The sequence below is a fragment of the Mauremys reevesii genome, linkage group 1 (assembly GCF_016161935.1).
Source record: "Mauremys reevesii isolate NIE-2019 linkage group 1, ASM1616193v1, whole genome shotgun sequence".
Taxonomy (NCBI): Eukaryota; Metazoa; Chordata; order Testudines; family Geoemydidae; genus Mauremys; species Mauremys reevesii.
The window spans coordinates 267,899,570-267,923,170 of record NC_052623.1 but is presented as its reverse complement, the minus strand read 5'-3'; the positions used below and the strand labels follow the sequence as shown (position 1 = coordinate 267,923,170).

Below are 23,601 nucleotides of genomic sequence, written 5' to 3'. Positions count from 1 at the left end.
CTAAGACCTGCCTGCATGTAGCTTGGGTACACATACTAAAGATGAGCTCCTTTCTTAGATACATGAGAAGGAAATACTTTGTCTTAGAGAAGTGGAAATATGCCATATTCTGTTACCTCTAGAAATGTTGTGAAGTAAAGACTTCAGTGAGTATTATTTCTGTTAATTCAGATGTATATGAATTGTAAGTTTCTTTGTTTACATCTGTTCCTTTGCCATTTTCCTCCTCTATGCATCCCTTCACTGGATCCCCCTTTTCCACTGCATCAAGAACAAGAGCATAAGGCTCTTCATGGCTTATCGCTGCCCTACCTCTCATCTTTATACTCTGTAGAAATGTAGACTCCCACCTTCACTCTGCCAACAGTGCCACCCACGATTACTCATTTGTCCAACTTTTGGATAAGCACCATCATGCATTCTCTCATGCCTGCCCTTATGCTTTGAAAGAGCTCTTGGTAATAATTGGTGAGACCATTACATTATCCTGCTTTTAATCTCTCCTTAAAACCCACCTTTGCCATGATGCCTACAAAATGGTTAGGCAGCTGATGTGCTGCAACTGCTGAGACTGCTGCTTATTATATTGTTTTAACTGTTTTGCTGTTAACTTGTGCTCTCCTGAGTCTGTCTTTCATATCCACCTATTGTCTCTTATCTTAAATTTACATTGTAAAATCTTGGTCAAGGACCATCTCTTTGTAATATGTTTGCACAATGCAAAACATAACAGGACTATTGATGCTACCACAATACAGATACATAATAATAAATAATGTAGTTGTTAATAATATTGGAATTTAGTTACTAAAAATTATGAAGAACCAACAATTTCTCAGTCTGATCTCCCTTTATGACAGATATTGAGGCTCTTCCTTGAAAAATGGGGGTGTTTTCATGTAGTCCAAGGATGTCCAAATTACAGCCTGAGGGCCGCATTTGGCAGCAGAGTAATAATTATTTGCATGTAGGATGAGGACAAAACTGATCATCTGAATTTGTTCATTGCTGATAAATAACAATCGGCATCTATTCATCTACCAAGAAAGATACATATCCAAATAAAGTGTGGTAAAAGTGTAGTAGTTAAGAGATGGAAAGGCCCTATTAGATCATTACCATTGATCTTAGCGAGAAGGCCAAGAAGATGTTTTTCTGCATTAATTAGTACTAGTTATTTTCATTAAATATTTATTTTTAATAAAAATTATGCAAATTTAGATGCAAAGTAAGTGTTGGTGCTCAGTAACATAAAGTTTGATTAAGTTTGACCTGACATCCCACAGAGAAAAGTTACTCTGGTTCCTTCTTAAGATAGCTGTGGAGGCAAGTCTGCCTTGCTATAAAGGCAACTCTGGTTATTAGTACTGGATCATTTGTGTGTTGTGTACAAACGGGTGGATCTGTCATTTGTTAAAAGTAGTAGCAGAGAGAGAGTTGGAGGGTGGAAGAGGCTTTTTCTCCTCTGTTCATTTTGATCCTCTCTTTATGATGCATTCTAGTGACAGCTCAGCTTCCAGGAGCAGATCGCTACACAGGAGGAAAAATTATCTTCATTGATACTGAAAACACTTTGTATCTTTTTTACTTAAGCAAGTTTCAGGTATGATAGAAAGGGATGTTGATGCATCTTGTAATGAGTACAGCATCCTCATAATCTTCTGATGGAGTGAATTTTGTTGCAGAAAGCAGATTAGATGCTCTAAATGGCTCCATACATGGATAAAAGTAAGGAGCTGTCTATCAAATCTGGCCCATGGCATCATGAAGAAAAACAAAGTCAGTGTTGTCCACAACAATTTATTCTTATTACAGTATAAATTACTAAAGCAAGAAGCCAAAATGATTTAGGTATTGGAGTTTGGACATGGTGCTGTTTATCTCTAGGTCATTTGTTATAATCCAACCCAAATAGAGGATGGGGTGGGGTTAAGATACAGATCTTGTTTTATGTTTCTATTTCTGTAGTTCTTCTTCGAGTGATTGCTCCTATGCATTCCATGTAGGTGTCGCGCACATGCACGGCTCTCCTCTCCATTTTATTTTTAGCAACTCAACTCCGCGGCTGGCGCTGGCGGGAGCGCCCCCATGGCGCCCCTATATACCTCAGCCCGGCGGCCCGTCCCTCAGTTCTTTCTCCCCCCCGTGCCCGCCCGTGGAACAGAGTGAAGTTCTCTTACCTCCACTACTCCTGTGTTTCTCCACAGTTGTTTAGTGAGTTTAGTTTTAGTAGTTAGTTCTAGTTGTGTTTGTGTTTGTATTTAGTGTTTATATAGTTAATAGTTGTTACGGAGAGTTAGCCTCTTCTCCGCCCTCTTCCGCACTTATGCTTAAGCCCGGAGCACCGGGGCCTGGCGGCTGCCCGCCCGGCGCGCCCCACGCCTTGCTGCGACTTAGCGACCAGACCCGCCTCGGCCTCGCCTCGCGCCAGATAAGTGCTCTATCTGCTATAGCTGCCTGCAGCGCAAGCCTCGAGAGAGAGAAGAGAGCTGAAGCAGTCTGATGGCTACTGCTCTCCGGCGCCAGCGCCGCACCAGCGGCACGCTCGACGCGCAGGCCGCGCGCGCGCGAGCAGCTGCGCGCGCTGCACGGCACCGACACCGACCGCCCCGGCTCACCCCCACGCACGCAGCGCGGGGCGCCGAAGCGCGCCAGCGCGCGCACCGCCGCCGCAGCGCAGCAGCCGCCGCCCCAGCCCGGGTGCCCGCCGAGGCAGTGTGCACAGCGCTGGCGCAGTGGACACGCTGCGCGCGCCGCGCCGCGCCCGCTCCGCCCGCCCACGAGGAGCCCCCGCTCCCCCCCGTCACCCGGGCGCGAGAGCCCACCCGAGCCGCGACGGACGCGCGGCGGCATCGCTGCGCCTGGAGCCGACGGCCAGGCCGCGCCCCGCGCCGGACGCCGATCTCCTCGCAAGCCATTCAGCCGACGCGGCAAGCCCGGCGGTGCCGAGCGACCGCGGCGCCGCCGGCGGCGCTCGGCGGCCGGCCCAGCCCCCTCCCCGGTCCCCCGCCGCGCTCGCCGCCCGATCCGCCAGAATCCGCACCGCGCCGCGCCAGGCGCGCAGGCACCGGCCGCAGCCCGGCACGCGGCACTCTCGCCGGCGGCGCTCCAGGCGGCGCAGCGGGCCCCGCGCGCCCAGGTCAGGCGCCACGCGAGTCCGCGCGCAGCACCCGCCGACGCGCGCCCGCCGCGCGGAGACGCAGCGCGGGCCGCTCGAGGCGCCGAGCTCCCGCCGCCCGCTCGCCGCCCGCCACCGCCGGCCGTCTCGCCGCCGCGCCTTCGCGCACGGAGATCCGCCGCAGCACCGAGCGGCCGGCCTGGCACCGCACCGCTTTTCCGTCCCCGCCCGCCACACCAGCCCCACGCTGGCACCCCCCACCACCGCCCGACGGCCCACCACGCCGGGCGCTCACGCCGGCGCAGGCCGCGCCCCGGCGGCACCCCCTGGCCCACCCCACCTCCGCTGGCCCTCAGCCTCCTCTGCAGGATCACCCCGCCTCCAGTGCAAGGCAGCCGACGCCCCATGGACGACCAGATTGGGCACCCTGCCGCCACATGGGACATGGCCCAGGCCTCTGCCAGGCCCCCGGGCTCGGCACCATCGCAGGCGGCCGGCAGCCACCCAGCCGGGCGCCACCGCCCCACCGTCGCGCTGCCCGCTGCCCCCACCCTTTGCCCCCAGCGCCCGCTGCAGCCAGATCGCCAGGGGCAGGAGGAGGAGGTGGGCGCCTGCGGCAGGAGGAGCTTCGCCAGGAGGGATCGCCGGCCCGCCCGCCGCCCCCGCCCCCCCCCATTGACCTTTGGGCGGCCAAGGGCCCAGGCCCACCGGCGACAGAACTTGGCACACCAGGAGGGCCCAGAAGGGACGCAAGAGGACGAGGGCATAGAGAGGAGGTGACCATAGGTGCGCGTGGAGCTCCGCCGGGCATTCAGAGTCAGACAAAAGTGGCGCCCCCAGTGCCAAAACATGGCCACTCCCGGGCGAGACGGCCAAATAGTGCGCGCCCTCCCAGGCCCCCCGCCGCGCGCGCGCGCACCCCGGCCCCCCGGCGCCGCCCAGCCACCCCCCCCACCCCTCGCGGGACGCACGCCCCTCAATGACGGCCGCTCGGCCGAACGACGCTGCCAGACCTGCGCTGCGCGGGGGGCGTAAAATGGACAATCGGTGATGCGGCGGACGAATATTCTCTTGGACTCCAGCCCTAAATCCCCTCAGATCGCCAACCAGACGGAGAGCGCCTTTGGAGAGAATAAGGATTTAAGGTCTTAGGGTTTCGCGAGGAAACTCCGAGAGCGGCGCCAGGCTGAGCAGCTCCGCGGAGGCCTGAGGCCTGATCCGTCAAGGAGCTCTCCAGAACGGACGCGGCGCGCGCGGGCGACCGCAGGGGGTTCCGGCCTCCAGTACCATCCCACCTGTGACAGGGCTACACTGGGCTGCTTCTGACCCCCACCAGACCCTCCAGTACACGTTCCCAGGACCTCCCGTTTGACCTGCGCAGCGGCTCAGTCCTGAGAAAACGGAAGTTGCTACCAGCTGCTGGGTATGCATTGCGCGGCCACGCGCACGCCAACGGCATACGCCACCCTCGGCGTCCTCCAGCCGTCGCCCCAGCCCCCTTCCGCCCGGCCCAGGCCACAGGCGGCCCAATCCCTTCGCCGCCCCCCGCGCCTCCGCCCGCCCAACCAGGCGGAGAACAGAGCCAAGAAGCCGCGCCCCCCCAGGCCTTTTTTTTGGGGCCGCCCCAGAGACTCGCCTATCCCTTTCCCCAGGATTCCCTTGTTTCCATCCGCTTTGCTTCCAATCGCCTTGGTCTGCTCCTTCCGGTCCCAGCTGACCTTGGCACCCCAGCACCGGGGACCAGGGCCACAGTCTCACCCACCCTCCCCCCCCTCTTCTGGGTTCCCCCGCCCCTCCCCCTCCTCAGGCCTCCTCTCTCACTGCAGAGTCCGTGCTCGGGAGCAGGCGTGCCCTGAGGGCTGTGCAGGCGGCAGGCTCCTCCTACCCCATCTACCCGAAGCTGCAGGGCAGCCAACCTCTCCCCTCTCCTGATCCCCTCCTCTCTCATCCTTCTTGACCTCATGCAAGCTTGAGCCTCCTGTATGGCCTCCTCTAACAGATCTTGAGGCTCTGGCATGGCTCGGTGTTTGCCTTTCACTGATGAAATGCTTTGGCTTCTTTCATGTGGCGATACCCCCACAGCGCGGCGGCTTACCCACGAGATGCTCCCCCCACACACTACCAGTTTGCGCCCCTACCCGCGGCGCACTACCCCCATGGTGCCGCTTGCGCCCTGCATGGGCCTGGGCGCGCCTCTGTCGTCATCGCGCGCATGCACGTATACTCATCTCAAGACCTGCCGCGCCTCGTCAGACTCCTTCTCGGCCGTCTCTCTCAGCTGCCGAGTCAGAGATACTGGTCCTGTTCGCACTCGTCTCTCTCCAATGCCTCTCTGGTCTCTGCCGCCTGCCGAGCTCTCGCCTCCGTTCCGACGCCACGGTCCACGAAGCACCCTCACCCCACCTTCCGGCCCTGGCCCACTTCGCCCTCGCCTGGCCTCGCCATCGCACCTTCCTTCGGCCTTCCTTCGCACCTGCCTTCTCCCGCACTCGGATGCCCACGCTCCTGCCTGCCCGCACCTGCGGCTCGATCTGCTGGCCCACTCTCCGCCAGCTCCGTGGCTGGGCGCACCGCCGAGGCTGACGCGCTAGATCTGGTGTCTCGGCGGCCCAGCCCCAGACCCCACTCTCCTGCGTGTGGTGGCGGGTGTGTGGTGGAACGTGTCTCCCGCTGCTCGGCCGGTGCTCGTGTCTGCTGACACTCAGGGCCGCCCCCGGCCGATGGGCCCTCGGATGCCTGGTGGGGGCCAGGGCCTCTGGTCACCCCAGAGCCTCTGGGATGGGCCACTGCACGGAATTGAGAGCACATCCGCCTGCTTGTCTCGGCCCTTCCATGCACACTCCTCATCAACATGCGGGGGCGATCATACACGCTTGGGCCAGCTGCGTCTGGAAGCCACACCAGGCGGGGCGCCCGTGGGTCCCCCAGGGCGGCACTGAGGCTCCTATGGCACTGTCCTCCTGGACCCCGCTGCTCTGCGCACTTCTTTTCGCCTTCGGGCCGGGCACCGCCAACCATCTCCTTCCTTCGCTCTTTCTCTGAGTGGGTCCAAGCCCCGGCGTGGCCCACCCCTGGCTTCCAGCTGTGGGGTTCGAAGGTGGGATTTCCACCCCTCCCTCTCCAGGTCCGACCGGTCCAGGAAGTCTTATCTTTCTATTCAGACTCCGTCGTCCTCCGACTCCAGATCCCCTCGGACTCTCTTGTCTCCACGCTCCCCCTCACCCCCGCTCCGCTCCGCCCTGAGTACCTGCCGCTGGGAGGCTCCTGGAGGCCCGCCCCCCGCGCCCGCCCGGCTGCCCATCCTCGTCATCGACCCTCTGCTCCTCGAGCTATCGATCTGCCGCTCCCCACCCTCTCTCTACCTGGGATCTGCTCTCACCACCTCGCTGCAGGCTGTCACGAAGCTGCCTCTGCAGGATCTGCATCAGCAGCCTCCTGGTTCCTGCTCGCGCTGCAAGGGGAGACTGCTGAAAGGGGTGGTGCAGGTTCTCATGAAAAGCTTTCTACCAGAAACCACGCTCTACAGACCTGGCAAACCTGCAGCTAAAAGGTCTTGGCCTTTTCTTCCTTGGTCTTTGCCCTGGCGTGCAGACTGCGTCCGGCCCCTGGCGGCTGGACCTCCTCTGTGTCCCACCAGTCTGCCCTGGCGGCCCTGATCCCCCTGCTGGCACGGCTGGCGCGGTCCTGGCTCCGCTGCCTGCTCGTCCATGTGGCTCCCGCCATCCCCCAGCTGAGCCCTCCCGGGCCCATGGCCCCTCGGCCCGGCCCCTCCCGCTCCATCTCCCTGGATCCGCCTCCTTCCCACATGGCCCCCTGATCTCCCTCCCTCCTGCCCCTTTCTCCAGCGCTTCCCTCCTCCCCCTCCTTCCTCCTCCTGGCTGGCTCCTCTCTCCGCCTTCCTCCCCGCCTTGCTCCATGCTTCTGACCACTCCCGCCCGGCGTGCACTCCATATATTCTTCCATCCATGCGGACAAAGTGCAGCTTCATCCTCCTTCCTCCCAAAGCCCCGCTCTCCCTCCTCCTCATCTTTTCCTGCGGCCGGCTCCACTCCCTTCCTTCCTTCTCCCGCCTCTCCCCTTTCCAGCAGCTCCAGGCAGCTCCTCCCTCCCCAGCCTTCTCTAGGGCCGCGCTAACATCCTCCTTCCTCGCATTCTCCGAGCTCTTTTCGCTCCTGGCTTCTCGCCTGAGGCGCCGCCCTCATCCGGGCGTCACCACACATTGCTCGCGTGCCTACCTGCTGCTCACTGCACTCACGCGGCCCGCTGTGCTTCCTCAGCCACCCTGGCGACTCACCGCCACACTCCCTTCCGCCTGCGCGCTCCACTGGCCCCCGCATCTGCCCGGCTGCCACCTCGCGCAGGCGCCCTCACCCCTGCCTTACCTTCTTCGCCCACCAGCAGTTGGACCGCAGCAGCCAGCAGGCAGCTGGGCGGTACTACACACGCGCGGAATCACTCTTCGTTACCTACCCGGCCAAACCATGTTACTGACCCTACCTCTGCCGAACGTACTCAAGAATCGGAGAAGGAAGAACAAGAAGGAACTGGAGGAGTGGAAGGAACTGTGGTTCGCCGGGAACTGGAGATGCTGGCCATTCCCTGCCCCCAGCATCCATGTCGCTGAGCTGAGGAGGCGGGGCCGAGTGGAGGAGGCCGCGCGCCGCGGGGCGCCAGGCGGGAAAGGGTGTAGCGCACACGCGCGCGCCGGGCGCCCGGAGTTAGAGCGGAATGCCTTGCGCCACAGGACCAGGTGCGAATGACATTTTCTAATGTGCTCATCTTTTTAATATCTTGATGATAGAAGCTTTTCATATCCAGTTTACTGCTTCAAAAGTGATTCCACTGTTTGTTACTATCTCACAGCTTTTTGATGGACTAGGTAAAATGAGATTGCTTTCTTTCTAGTTAGGCCTTGGCTACACTTGCAAGTTAGAGTGCATTAAATCAGCCCTGGGCGCCCTAACTCCTGAGGTGTCCACGCTGGCAAGGCACATAGAGTGCCTGGACTTTGCAGCTGGAGTGCTCCTGGTAATCCACCTCCACGAGAAGCATAAAGCTTGCTGCACCCCAGCTGAAACACCCGGGTGTCAGTGTGGATGATGTATTGCATTACTGCGCTGTGATTGGCCCCCAGAAACGTCCCATAATCCCTTGAAGTCAAGTGGCCACTCTTCTCATTGTTTTGAACTCTGATGCGGGCATGCGGATATCCCCTTTCAAAGCTCCGTTTCTGACAGCCGGCATGCTTATCTGCTCTGGGACAAAGCAAACCGTTACTATGGAATGCTCCTGCTGCAGAGGCAGGTGTTTGTGCATGTGTGTGAGAGAGAGAGAGAGATGGGGCTGAGGGCTGATGTTGGGGTTTTCCCCTTCCCTCTGCCGCTGTCTGAACTTATAAGACAGCATGCTGACACACTCTCTGCCCCCCCAAAACACAGTGTCTCCCCCCACATACAACAGACTCCCTATCACACTCCACCCCCTCCTCCCCTCACCTGATTTGAAAAGCACACTGCAGCCCCTTGCACACTGGTATAGGTACCACAATGCACTGCTCTCTGTGGCATTGCAAGAGCTGCTAATGTGGCCATGCCACTGTGCTTGAAGCTGACAGTGTGAACACACTGCAGCATTTTCCCTGCTGCGGTCACCAAGGGCTGGTTTAACTCCCGGCGCTCTACATCTGCAAGTGTGGCCATGCCCTTAGTTTGTATCACAAAAACAAAACAAAACACATCACCAGAAGCACTAATTGATCCTCTTGTTGGCAATATCAACCAAAAGGCCAAGGCCTTGTCTGGAAGCTCTGGATTTGGACTTAAGTTTTATGGATTTTCATAATTTGCATGATGTGTATATAAAGAGATTCCTTAAATCTTACACATTCCAGCCGTCCAGATCGTCTTCGTGACATCGCTGATCGCTTCAACGTAGACCATGATGCAGTGCTTGACAATGTGCTGTATGCACGTGCATATACCAGTAAGATCATCATTGGAATGGGCACAACACCCTTCCCCCCCGACCCAAAAAACCCCCCAAAACACTACAAGTTATTGGCTAAGACCTTCCCCTGGGGATCACTAACATTTTTCTGGGCATGGGGAGTCACAAGCCTGTTTCAGTTTTCTGTTATGGTCCTCTACTGCCGCATATTTGCTCACGATAAGTGGTCCTACTTAGTTGCATTCTGTAAACTATTTAGCAAATTCCAGAAATACCAAGGGCTTGTCTACACAGGGGTTTAAACCAGACTAAATCAAGTTAATCCAGTTTCAAAATGCTTGCATACACACAATGCAATTCATTATAGCATATTAACTCTGCGTTTATCTCACTCTGGAGTCCTCTTTCAAAGTGAACTAAATTTGATGCGGTTGAGTTAGTTCAATCTATTGTTCATCTGCACGCAATGCTGCTGCATACTACTTTGGCAGTCCTCCAGCTACTATCTCATACTGCATTGTGGGTAACTATTACTGACCTGTCTGTTTACCTGTGCAGCTGTGATGCTTCCTGGGGATACCCAGGTTTGTGAGGAATCTCACTACCACCTGCCCTTAGCAACAGGAAACCTTGTCTGCGTCTGCAGGGAGTCAGCTCCCCAACTCCACCGACCAGGGGCAACACAAGCACTCCCCTCTAGGCCTTGCAGACCCTGCTGTCTCTCTACTGGTTAACAATAGGAAAACTCCAACCCTCAACAGTTCCGAGTGTCTCTCTGGAGTGTCCAGTCCCTGGTCCACTGGACACTTGCAGTATTCACAGATCACCTGCTTCCTAAAAATCAGTAAATTCCAGCTTACCAATTCCACCTCATATCACTTCTCTGCTTAACAAACAGCAGTAAGATATGTTTATAGGAAAAACAGTATGGCTGTTCTTATTTTCTTAATTTATTTAATAAAGCATAGAGATTCAAGTAATACCATGTAGAAGTTCTGGAAGCAAATGGGTACATATAAAATGAAACCTTAATATGCATTCTAGAACCTAGATTTAATTAACTAGATCAGGGGTAGGCAACCTATGGCACGGGTGCCAAAGGCGGCATGCAAGCTGATTTTCAGTGGCACTCACACTGCCCGGGTCCTGGCCACCAGTCCGGGGGGCTCTGCATTTTAATTTAATTTTAAATGAAGCTTCTTAAACATTTTAAAAACCTTATTTACTTTATATACAACAATAGTTTAGTTATATATTATAGACTTATAGAAAGAGACCTTCTAAAAACGTTAAAATGTATTACTGGCACGTGAAACCATAAATCAGAGTGAATAAATGAAGACTCGGCACACCACTTCTGAAAGGTTGCTGACCCCTGAACTAGATACTCTGATGTCTTAAGCATAATGCTCACCCAAAGTCCTTGCAGCGTTTTACACCCAGGCTTGGCTGTGAGCTTCCTTTCATGAGACAGACATGTTTGTCTCCTAGTTGGCCCATTGTGTTCCTTTGCCTCCTAAGATATACAAGTTCCATCCTTTGTCTTCAAGTACAGGACACTCCTTGCTGTTTTGGTTCTTCCCCTGTAGATTTTGTCTCTTGTAGATTTCACACCCTTTCAATTGGCCCCTGTCTCAGTATGCAAATAGACCTCAATTGTGATGCAGACAATACACAGTACACATATGACCAGACTGCGAGATAAGCATGTTACTTCCTGCCTCAAAGGAGTACATCTGAGCATGTCACATCTTGGTGACTGGCCTTAACTGTAGTACCTTAAGAATGTAACTTTCCATATAGATACATAATTTCTTAAATATTATCCATACATACAATTTGCTGTAATGATGATGACCAGTGATTATGGTGGCTCTTGGTATTGACTTCACATGCTACCCTTTGGTGTAGTATTATGCATATATCTGACAGCAGGGATACCTGCAAAACCCCATGCACCCCCTGTGCCCTCTGCCAGTTGACACCAAGAGGTTCCTGAGTCACAGAGCCCTCCACTGTTCTGCTGTTGAGTTGATCAGACATCCACATCCCCATATAAAAATTGGCCTGGGGCCAGAATTTGCCCATTTACTCCTGGATTTGAGTATATCAACCATGTTGTGATATTACTCCAGAAGCCTTATAGTATGTCTTGAGGAGCCTCTTGGAACGCTGCAGAGACCTATCTCATCTCCCCCTGGGGGAAACATCGATGCAGGAAGCTCTTGTGGCTAGTCTCCAGAATAAAAATCTTTCTGTAGACATGGCTAAGTAGATGTCCATGAGAGGCCACAGCTAATAGTGCAGGACAAAGAGCAAACAGCTCAGGAGAATGTACATTAAAACCAAGGATGCTAGGAAAAGGTCCAGCAATGGAAAGGTGTCCTGTCCTTTTTATGAGGAGTTGGACAGGATTTTGATCAATTACACCACTGCAGAAACCAAGAAGTTTGCTGCTCCATGTCCCTCTAGGACAAGCACCAAGTCATTGGAGGATGAACACGAGGAGGCCAGTGAAGAACTGTCTCCAGAAAGCCAGGATCTTTTTGGGACTCAAGACCCTGACGATGGCTGGGTAAAGAGCAAGACTTATTCCTGCCATACAGGAATGAGCACAATTTCCAGCCAGAAACCCAAAATGGTACTGAGGAGGTAGATCCTATCAAGGAAACATAAGCATGTAAGTATTCATATCTAAAATGTATTATTATTTTGTTATGCTATAGTGCTGTGCTAGCTTCTGTTCCAGGTGCCCCATGGCTGCAGTCATTTTTGACAGATGTTTATCCAGCCCCCTGCCTCCCTAGGCCCAAGCTGCCTGTTCCCTCCGATCTCCCCCATACAATTCTTCAAAATGGCAGCTGCTCCAGCTGGGCATTCAGCCTCTGTGTCATGCTAAAGTCCCAACCATCAACCAATTTGAAGCCCACGCCATGGAGGACACAAGACTATTAACTTATTTTCACTTCCCTGCATCTATCCTTCCTTGCGAAATCCCTCCCGCCCCCTAGTTCCATTCACCAGCTCAACATGTCTGCTGGCAGTATGGTGCAACCTCAGCCTGTACCCAAACTGCCTACTGCAGTGGATGCAAATAATGAAAACATTCAATTATGTGAAATTCAACAGTTTATTGAGAGACTGGTTGCAGAAAAAGAAGTTTGGTTAGTATTCTCACTTTACATGAGGTAGATGTGGACATTGCATGGCAAGACTACAGCTCCCACTCAGTTATAAATGTCCTGTAGCACACATTTTTATAGGGAAAGAGCTTGCCTTAGGGACAGCAAAATTCTTAGTGGCTTTTCACAGGCTTACATAGAGAAAGACTGGCAATAATTAATGCTTCAGACAATCATTGCAGAGCTCTATCTGTTTTTCTCTGCACTTTCACCATGTCTGCAGGAGAGAGAAAACAGAATCTAAGAGTATGTCTACACTACGAAATTAGATTGAATTTATAGAAGTTGATTTTTTAGAAATCCATTTTATACAGTTGATTGTGTGTGTCCCCACTTAAGACCATTAACTCGGCGGAGTGCACCCACAGTACCGAGGCTAGCATCGACTTCCGGAGCATTGCACTGTGGGTAGCTATCCCACAGTTCCCGCAGTCTCCGCCGACCATTGGAATTCTGGGTTGAGATCCCAATGCCTGATGGGTCAAAAACATTATTGTGGGTGGTTCTGGGTACATGTCGTCAGGCTCCTTCCCCACTCCCCCGTGAAAGCAACAGCAGACAACCATTTTGAGCCTTTTTTCCTGGGTTACCTGTGCAGACGCCATACCACGGCAAGCATGGAGCCTGCTCAGCTCACCGTCACCATACGTCTCCTGGGTGCTGGCAGATGTGGTACTGCATTGCTACACAGCAGCAGCTCATTGCCTTTTGGCAGCAGATGGTGCATTACGATTGGTAGCCATCATCGTCGTCTCCTGGGTGCTCTTTTAGCCAACCTCGGTGAGGTCTGTCGGGGCGCCTGGACATAAATGGGAGTGACTCCAGGTCATTCTCTTTTTTAAGTTTCGTCTCATGGAGATTCAGTCCTTCCTGCAGTCGTACTGCACAGTCTTCTGGCGAGCAGCCAGGAGATGACGATGGCTAGCAGTCGTACTGCACCGTCTGCTGCCAGCCTAAGATGTAAAAGAGAGATGGAGTGGATCAAAACAAGAAAGAGACCAGATTTGTTTTGTATTCATTTGTATTCATTTGCTCCCCCCTTCCTCCCTCACTCCGTGAAAAGTGGTGGGAGGGATAGCTCAGTGGTTTGAGCATTAGCCTGCTAAACCCAGGGTTTTAAGTTCAATCCTTGAGGGGGCCATTCTGTGTGACAGTTGTATGTGTTTCTCCTTGATGCAAACCCACCCCCTTTGTTGATTTTAATTCCTTGTAAGCCAGCCCTGTAAGCCATGTCATCAGTCGCCCCTCCCTCCGTCAGAGCAATGACAGGCAATCGTTTTGTGCCTTTTTTTCAGCACAGATGCCATAGCACGGCAAGCATGGAGCCCGCTCAGATCACCACGGCAATTATGAGCACTGTAAACACCACACGCATTATCCTGCAGTATGTGCAGAACCAGAACCTGCAAAAAGAAAACCAGGTGAGGAGGCGACAGCAGCGCGGTGACAAGAGTGATGAGGACATGGACACAGACTTCTCTCAAAGTACGGGGCCCGGCAATGTGGACACCATGGTGTTAGTGAGGCAGGTTTATGCCATGGAACGCCGATTCTGGGCCTGGGAAACAAGCACAGACTGGTGGGACCGCACAGTGTTGCATGTCTGGGACGATTCCCAGTGGCTGTGAAACTCACATGCGTAAGGGCACTTTCATGGAACTTTGTGACTTGCTTTCCCCTGCCCTGAAGTGCAAGAATACCAAGATGAGAGCAGCCCTCACAGTTGAGAAGTGAGTGGCGATAGCCCTGTGGAAGCTTGTATCGCCAGACAGCTACTGGTCAGTCAGGCATCAGTTTGGAGTGGGCAAATCTACTGTGGGGGCTGCTGTGATCCAAGTAGCCAATGCAATCAAAGAACTGCTGATATCAAGGGTAGTGACTCTGGGAAATGTGCAGGTCATAGTGGATGGCTTTGCTGCAATGGGATTCCCTAACTGTTGTGGGGCGATAGACGGAACCCATATCCCTATCTTGGCACCGGAGCACCAAGCCAGCAAGTACATAAACTGCAAGGGGTACTTTTCCATGGTGCTGCAAGCACTGGTAGATCACAAGGGACGTTTCACCAACATCAAGGTGGGATGGCCGGGAAAGGTACATGATGCTCGCATCTTCAGGAACTTTGGTCTGTTTCAAAAGCTGCAGCAAGGGACTTTCTTCCCAGACCAGAAAATAACCGTTGGTGATGTTTAAATGCCTGTAGTTATCCTCGGGGACCCAACCTACCCCTTAATGCCATGGCTCATGAAGCCGTACACAGGCAGCATGGACAGTAGTCAGGAGCTGTTCAACTGTAGGCTGAGCAAGTGCAGAATGGTGGTAGAATGTGCATTTGGATGCTTAAAAGCGCACTGGTGCAGTTTACTGACTCTAATAGACCTCAGCGAAACCAATATTCCCATTGTTATTACTGCTTGCTGTGCGCTCCACAAGATCTGTGAGAGTAAGGGGGAGATGTTTATGGCGGGGAGGGAGGTTGAGGCAAATCGCCTGGCCGCTGATTATGCGCAGCCAGACACCAGGGCGGTTAGCAGAGTACAAGAGGGTGCGGTGCGCATCAGAGAAGCTTTGAAAACCAGTTTCATGACTGGCCAGGCTACGGTGTGAAAGTTCTGTTTGTTTCTCCTTGATGAACCTCCCTCCCCAGTTGGTTCACTCTACTTCCCTGTAAGCTAACCACCCTCCCCTCCCCCTTTCGATCACTGCTTGCAGAGGCAATAAAGTAATTGTTGCTTCATATTCATGCATTCTTTATTAATTCATCACACAAATAGGAGAATAACTGCCAAGGTAGCCCGGGGTGGGGGCGGGGGAGGGAAAGACAAGGCCACACTGCACTTTAAAACTTATTTAATGTCAGCTTTCTGTTGCTTGGGCAGTCCTCTGGGGTGAACATAAGAACATAAACATAAGAATGGCCGTACTGGCTCAGACCAAAGGTCCATCTAGCCCAGTATCCTGTCTACCGACAGTGGCCAATGGCAGGTGCCCCAGAGGGAGTGAATCTAACAGGTAATGATCAAGTGATCTCTCTCCTGCCATCTGTCTCCACCCTCTGACAAACAGAGTCTAGGGACACCATTACTTACCCATCATGGCTAATAGCCATTAATGGACTTAACCTCCATGAATTTATCCAGTTCTCTTTTAAACGCTGTTATAGTCCTAGCCTTCACAACCTCCTCAGGTAAGGAGTTCCACAAGTTGACTGTGCGCTGTGTGAAGAAGAATTTCCTTTTATTTGTTTTAAACCTGCTGCCTATTAATTTCATTTGGTGAACCCTAGTTCTTGTATTATGGGAGTAAGTAAATAACTTTTCCTTATCTACTTTCTCCACATTACTCATAATTTTATATACCTCTATCATATCCCCCCTTAGTCTCCTCTTTTCTAAGCTGAAAAGTCCTAGTCTCTTTAACCTCTCCTCATATGGGACCCTCTCCAAACCCCTAATCATTTTAGTTGCCCTTCTCTGAACCTTTTCTAGTGCCAGTATATCTTTTTTGAGATGAGGCAACCACATCTGTATGCAGTATTCAAGATGTGGGCGTACCATCAATTTATATAAGGGCAATAATATGTTCTCTGTCTTATTCTCTGTCCCCTTTTTAATGATTCCTAACATCCTGTTTGCTTTTTTGACCGCCTCTGCATACTGCGCGAACATCCTCAGAGAACTATCCACGATGACTCCAAGATCTTTTTCCTGATTTGTTGTAGCTAAATTATCCCCCATCATATTGTATGTATAGTTGGGGTTATTTTTTCCAATGTGTATTACTTTACATTTATCCAATGTGGAGTGGTTGGGTACCCGGAGGCCCCCCCACTGCATTCTTGGGCATCTGGGTGAGGAGGCTATGGAACATGGGGAGGAGCGCGGTTGGTTACACAGGGGCTGTAGCGGCGGTCTGTGCCCATGCTGCCTTTCCTGAACCTCAGCCATACACCGGAGCATATCAGTTTGTTCCTCCAGTAGCCTCACCATTGCCTCTTGCCTTCTGTCAGCAAGCTGACTCCATCTATCATCTTCAGCCCCCACTCTGCCCCAGGCCCCACTCTGTCCCTTCCCCCAAACCTCCACCCCACCCCGCCTCTTCCCGCCCCTGCTCCGCCCCCTCCCCGAGTGCTCTCGCTCCTCCTGCACGCCGCTAAACAGCTGATCTGCGGTGGGCAGGAGGTGCTGAGGGGTGGGGGGAGCAACTGATTGGCAGTGCTGCCAGTGGGTGCTGAGCAGCCACTGTTTTTTTCTGTGGATGCTCCAGCCCCAGAGCAGACATGGAGTCGGAGCCTATGTACTGATGTGTCTATGACTGTATGTGATAAAAGTTTCCTCCTTCTGTACAAGTGGCCTGTGAATAGCTTCATTAACCAGGGTACCAGAGGATAAACCAGGTCTCCCAGGATAATTGGAGTAGTCTCCACACCATTCATGTCCATAGTGATCCTGGGGGCAAACAGTCCTTTATTCATGAAGGTAAATAAAGCTGAATTCCAAAAGATCCTATCATTGTGGACCCTTCCAGACTCTGCATTTATGTTTGTAAACCTGTCTCCATGGTCAACCAGCCCTTGGAACACCATAGAGGAATATCTCTTTTTATTTATAAATTCTGAGCCCTGGAGTGTGTGTGTGGTGGCGGGCGGGCGGGGGGGGGGGGGGTGAGGAATACACAGATAATAGGCACATGGGTCTCATCAGTTGCCCCAATACCATGTGGGAACCCCATATATGCAAAGTCATCAATAATCTCTTGAGCATTACCAAGCTTTATAACCTGGTGGAACAGTACTTTATTCAGGGCATCACATACCTGCATGACAATGGCCCCAACAGTAGATCTCCCTACGCCAAATTGGTTGGCTATGGATGGTAATATTTGGGGGTGACCAGCTTCAAGGTGTCAGTGGTGACTTGCTTCTCCATGAATATGGGATGCTGCATGTTGGTAAGCTGCTGTTGCAGCTCCAGGGCTAGTTCAGCACATATTCCAAAAAAGGTTGCCTTCCCCATCCTGAAATTCTCTTGCCACTGCAGGTCATCTCAGGTCTGCCAAACAATCCTTTTCCACCAATTGACACTGGTTTTCCGAGCCCAGAAACAATGCTGCATGTTGTGAAGCTGCTCCAGGAACAGCTCCTGTAGTAGCAGTTGCTTGGTGTCATCCTCATCTTCCTTGTCCTGCTTATGGAATTATTTTAAAATTTGAACCTGCCTGGCTTCCCCCATGCCTCCTACAGTGCACAGCGAGAAAAATCCCAGAATGCACGCTGCTCAACAAAGAACCCTCTGAGAATGCCATGTACTTTGTATGCAGCAAGCTGCTGCCAGGTATGCAATGATGAGAATTGAAAGAGTCCAGCCATCCTGTGTGCATGCTATTAGTGTGGCTTGCATATTGTGTGTTAAGTAATGTGCACCAAATCAATCTGGTTTAAACCCTCTGTGTAGAAATGCCTTAGTGAACTCCATATCTTATAATATTTGTGTACCACCATGGTATCTGAATTTGCTTTCTTTAAAGCACTATGGAAACTGTGTATTTGGTGGAGACTAATTGTGAGTGCTTGAATGTAAGTGGGCAGTATAAACAACGTTGGGAAAGTCTGTCGTTTTGTGAATGGAACCTTATAAGCATGATCCCATGCACTATGTGGCAAGGCCTCTGTATCCTGCAGCACTTGTGGTGCAACAGACTCAAAATTCTGTGGCAGCTTCAGGTAAAATTTTAAAATGGAAGTTTTTATTGAGTTAAATATGAAAATGAATAATGCAGTTAGTATAATATTCCTTGTGCTAATGAATTTGATAGTCAATTCATTTCACTTTGTCCCTCCACTTGCACTGTTCTGCAAAATCGTGTCCTGATTCATAGTAGAAATTGTCTTGGGGAAGTTGAAGGTTTTGGTAGCTGGATAGGGAGCATTTGGAACCTGCGGAGGTATGGGAGGCAGTTGTACATTGTGTGTGGGGGTAAACACATTAGTTGGAATTGCTACTAAAACTATTAGCAGTGAAATACTAAACAGCGTTGACATTTAAATTGTCATCTTAGGTTTCATAGTTAATTTCATATGAATGAGGCAATTCATGCCTCTCAGCTGCGCTGGTTTACGTTTTAAAATTGTTTTGTATTTTTTTCAACCTTAAACACTAAGAACTTAATGTTTCAAGAATGAAAACTGATATGATGCACAGTTCCATGCATGTGGTGGGCTCTATAGAAAATTCTGCAGCCATGGAATACATAGGGCATAGCTTATGAACACTCAGTTTACTGTCCTTTGCCTCCACCTTAAGAGTTAGGCCAGGTCTACACTAGGAGCGCTTTAACAGTATCGCTATGCTTGTATACTGTCATGGCAAGATGCTCCTGGTGTGGACACAGCTTTTACTGGCTGTCAGGGTTCCTTCCCCACTCTGAACTCTAGGGTACAGATGTGGGGACCCGCATGAAAGCCCCCTAAACTTATTTCTACCAGCTTAGGTTAAAACCTGGTACGCTGCCACCACCAAGTGATTTAACAAGAAACAGGGAAAGGACCACTTGGAGTTCTTCTTCCCCAAAAATATCCCTCCAAGCCCTTGCACTCCCTTTCCTGAGGAGGCTTGAGAATAATATCCTAACCAATTGGTTACAAAGTGATCGAAGACCCAAACCCCTGGGTCTTTGGACAATGGAAAAATCTGTCAGGTTCTTAAAAGAAGGATTTTATTAAAAAGAAAAGGTAAAAATCATCTCTGTAAAATCAGGATGGAAAATAACTTTACAGGGTAATCAGATTCAAAGAGCCCAGAGGAACCCCCTCTAGCCTTAGTTTCAAAGTTACAACAAAACAGGGATAAACCTCCCTCTAGCAAAGGGAACATTCACAAGTTGAGAAAACAAAGATAAACTAATACGCCTTGCCTGGCTGTTATTTACAAGTTTGAAATATGAGAGACTTGTTCAGAAAGATTTGGAGAACATGGATTGATGTCCAGTCCCTCTTAGTCCCAAGAGCGAACACCCCCAAAAACAAAGAGCACAAACAAAAGCCTTCCCCCTCCCAGATTTGAAAGTATCTTATCCCCTTATTGGTCCTTTGGGTCAGGTGTCAGCCAGGTTACCTGAGTTTCTTAACACTTTACAGGTAAAAGGATTTTGGTGCCTCTGGCCAGGAGGGATTTTATAGTATTGTATACAGGAGGGTTGTTACCCTTCCCTTTATAGTTATGACATTGGCAAAACTGAATTTTTTGTGGGATAGCTTATTCCAGGTCCCCTGAGCAAAATAAGCTATACTGGCCAAAGTAACACCCCTAGTTGACACAGCTATGCCAGCAAAAGTTTGTATGTAGTCCTGGCCCTAGTGTAGACATCACTTACAGTGACAAAATGTGTTTTTGCCAGTATAGCTTATACTGATTCCGTGAATGAAATAATGCTGGTATAACTGTGTCCACACTAGGGTTTTTGCCAGCATAAAAATGTTGCCAGGAAAAGCCCAACACCCCTAATTGACATTACTACATCTGCAAAAGTTTATAGTGTAAACCTGGCCTTAGTGTTACCTCACACCTTGGTTCCTTCTGGGTCTTAATTTCATTCTCCAACTGTACTTCCCACCAGGTGAACATCAGATGGAGTTGCTTGACTACGTAGCAGCCAAATTCCATGAGGAAGCTGGAATCTTCAAGCTATTGGTATGAGCCTTTTGGTCATTTTACTCTTCTGCATCAGCTTAATGCTTCCAGGATAATTTTCTCTTTTCCTCCTTCCTTTTCTTTCACTACATTTATTTTATTTTGTATCTTTACCATGCAGATCATTGACTCCATAATGGCGCTCTTCCGTGTAGATTTCAGTGGCCGTGGGGAGCTGGCTGAACGGCAACAGAAACTTGCTCAGATGCTATCAAGGCTCCAGAAAATCTCAGAAGGTAGGGGGGACCTTGCAGGAAAAGTGAAAAATGAATTGGAACTACTGTGAAAAGGCAGTTGTTGGTAACCCAGCATTACCACATGGTAGCCCCAATGAATTTAATGGTAGACATTGCCCAGTGAATCTTTCCTTGCCTTACACAACCACCACAGCCACAACCTACTAACAAAAATGTGATACAAAAATGTGTTAGAAATCATGTGACTTCAGTTTGACTAATTGGCCTCCAGGATTCTTCAACATTCTGAAGCGTCTCAGAATTATTCTTATTTGTATTTCAGTAGCACGTAGAAGCCCCAGTTGAGAGAATTGGGACATTGTTCAAACATAGTAAGAGATAGTTCCTGCCTTGAAGAATTTACAGTCTAAATAGACAAGAAAGACAAATGGTGGAAGGAAAAACAGAAGCAGAAGGGGTAAAGTGAGTTACCCATTGTCACAGTCTACCAGGAATATTGGAATGTTGTGATAGTTTATTACTGGCTGAGTAGGAAGTTACATTTTCCTCCATTTTTTGAATGTTTCACTACAACTGGTGAAGGGAGTGGCAGAGGTTCTTTCTATACAATAAATTTTAAAAAGTTAACCATTTAAAAAAAAAAGGCTTCTAGGATGGGTTTTCCAAAGGAGCTCAGTGCTGGCCTAACTCTGCTCCCACTAAGTTCAAATGGAAGAAGAAGCCAGCTCTGATTGCTTTTAAAAATTCCATCCCTAATAAGTCTAGGCCATCAGAAAGATAGGCAGGAGTGTTCTGTTGTTTGTGATATGGGTGCTGGACCTGTCAGTCAGAAACTGTCTCCCTTGTGCCACTCATGGGATAATATACATGAATTCTAGTTTGATATATTCCCCTTTCTTTAGGTCTGTATATTGTTTTTTATTGCAGAATATAATGTGGCTGTGTTTGTGACCAATCAGATGACTGCTGATCCAGGAGCAACTATGACGTAAGCCACTTGCTCTTCTCTTTTTTTTTTTTTTAAACTTCTCCTCTTGCATTAAACACTTAACAAATATGGGAAATTGAGTTTTGTCGGGAAGGGCAAGCACAGGTGTGAAGATGCACCCTACATCTTTAAACAGGTTTAGTACTAGGCTGTGATTTGTTGAGGCCATGTCTACACTAGCAAGCTTACAGCGGCACAGTTGTATCAATGCAACTGCACTGCTGTAAGATTGCTTGTGTAGCCGCTCTATGCCGATGGGAGAGAGCTCTCCTGTCAACATAATGAAACCACCTCAATAAGCACTGGTAGGTATGCCAGTGGGAGAAGATCTTTCGCTGACATAGCGCTGTGTATGCTACCACTTACGCCAGTGACACTTATGTCGCTCAGGGATATGTGTTTCACACCTCTGAGCAACATAACATTTTACTGACATAAGTGGTAGTGTAAGCATGGCCTGAGAGGTATTGGCTACATCGATCACAAGACACTTTAAGATTGGGTGTGAATGCACTCTTCAATTAACATAACTGTTAGGTGAGTTATCAGAAGCTCCCCACCGAAGACAAAAGCTGGCTGTGGAACATGCCCAGAAGTGCAGACTGATTGTGAGCATAGGGGTTTTACTAAGTATCGCTTAGTGTATGTGGGTGTAGGGGGTGGAAACAAGGTGGGTGAGGTAATATCTTTTATTGGACCAACTTCTGTTGGTGAGAGAGACAAACTTTTGAACTTACACAAGAGCTCTTTGTCAGGTCTGGGAAATGTACTCGGGGTATCACAGCTAAATACAAATACAAAGACAAATACCATAAATCCAATGCCTCTATTCAATTCATGATTTTTAGTGTCTAGTAAAGTTATGAATTGAAGCTCCCAGGCTCGTCTTTTGAAGGTGTTGTGCAAGTTTCCTTTGAGGATGAGGACTGATAGTTCAGACATAGAGTGATCACTTTGTGAAAAGTGTTCACCCACAGGCGATAGGCTATTTTTGTCTTTTATAATTTTTCTGTGTGAGTTCATTCAAGAGTGTAGTGATCGTCTGGTTTCACACACAGATTATGAGGCATTTAGTGTTATTGAGGCATTTAGTGCACTGGATGAGATACACCATAAATTGTGATAAGCATGTGTAGGACACGTATCTTGAAAGGTGTTGTGGGAGGTCATTATAGCAGTGGATATATGTCTGCAGGTTTTGCATCTGTTGTTCTGGCAGGGTCTAGTGCTGCTTTGAGTTGGTGTGTCCTGGTCTGTGGGGAGTTTGCTTCTGAAGATGAGCTTGGAGAGGTTGGAGGTGTTATAGAATATCAGGGTTGGAAGGGACCTCAGGAGGTCATCTAGTGTTGTTTGAAGGCCAGAAGAGGGGGTCCAGTAAAGATTTCTTTCAAGATAGGGTCCCCATCAAGTATGGTTGTTGTAGTTTGATGATACTCTGTATGGTTTCCAGTGTGGGATGGTAGGTGACTGTTACCTGAAATTGGACCAGCTAGTAAGCTTAGGGAGGACTAATGACCCAGCAGAGTTTGGCAGAAAGCAGCATGTTTATTATACTGATAGCTAAGCTCAAAAGAAGCGGGGAGAGGGGGGTCACACTTACACTCACATACTCACGCTCCCAGGACAGGCACAGCACTGGAGAGGTCAGGATCCTTCAAGGTAAGTGTCCCACGGCGCAACGATGGATGGTGCGATGAAGGTAAGTCTTCCCGAGGCACGATGGAATGCAACGCGGTGAACCACTAGCCACTCGTTCTGGGAGAAGGGCCTTTACAGGCGGTACAATCTTGTGAGTGCACTGCTGAGCACATGGCCCCTTCCCCTCTTAAGGACCTGCTCCTCATGACCTGCGACTAGAGATGACTTGGCCACGTCTGGTTGGTCACACTCCACCTTGGACAGTGTCCATGCAGTGTCCATGCATTGGATGTGTGAGCGCTGCCTAATTAGAGTCCCAGACACCTTGTCTACCTGGGAGCTCTTCTGATCTTCCAGCTGTTCAAGCAATTCATTCCACAAGCATTCTAGGAGGGAAGAGGAGGGGGAAAGCCACTTCACAGGTATTCAATGAGAGAGAGGAGACAAAAGGGCGGGGGGAACATGTAACAGACAAGCGGGGTGGTCATCCCGCTCCAGCCCTGAAGGGGTTAAAGCAGCCCTGGAGAGGGCTGTGGCAGGTGAAAAGCTAGGCTGATTGGGAAAGTAGCCACAGCTGTAGCCAGTGCAATCAGGGCCCAGCAGGCCATTATAGGGAGCGGTGGGCCAGAAGGACCCAAATGCACACTCTCTCTAGCTCCCTAGAGAGAAGGACCTGGCTGCCTAGGAAGCTGAGGGTACCTAGGGTGAAGCAGTACCGGGGAAGGGCAGAGGAAGCTTGGGAGCTCCAGCCTAGCAAAGCCCCAGGCTGCGGGCTGAGTTAAGGGCCCACAAAAGGGTACTAGGGCTGCAGAGGGGCAGCCCAGGAATAGGCAGAGGCAGCTGG

At 50.6% G+C, this 23,601-nt stretch overlaps 1 protein-coding gene across 4 annotated transcripts in view; it reads left to right on the top strand.

Moving 5' to 3' along the window:
* The window catches only part of DMC1 (DNA meiotic recombinase 1), a 38,226-nt gene that overhangs the window by 10,674 nt on the left and 3,951 nt on the right, over window positions 1-23,601 (top strand). For all 4 annotated transcript variants that reach the window (XM_039488062.1, XM_039488055.1, XM_039488073.1 and 1 more), the window contains 5 exons: window positions 1,503-1,575; window positions 9,009-9,100; window positions 19,861-19,934; window positions 20,056-20,170; window positions 21,059-21,119. In XM_039488062.1, coding sequence (XP_039343996.1) covers window positions 1,503-1,575; window positions 9,009-9,100; window positions 19,861-19,934; window positions 20,056-20,170; window positions 21,059-21,119 — 415 coding nt within the window. The remainder of the gene's footprint in view (window positions 1-1,502; window positions 1,576-9,008; window positions 9,101-19,860; window positions 19,935-20,055; window positions 20,171-21,058; window positions 21,120-23,601) is intronic.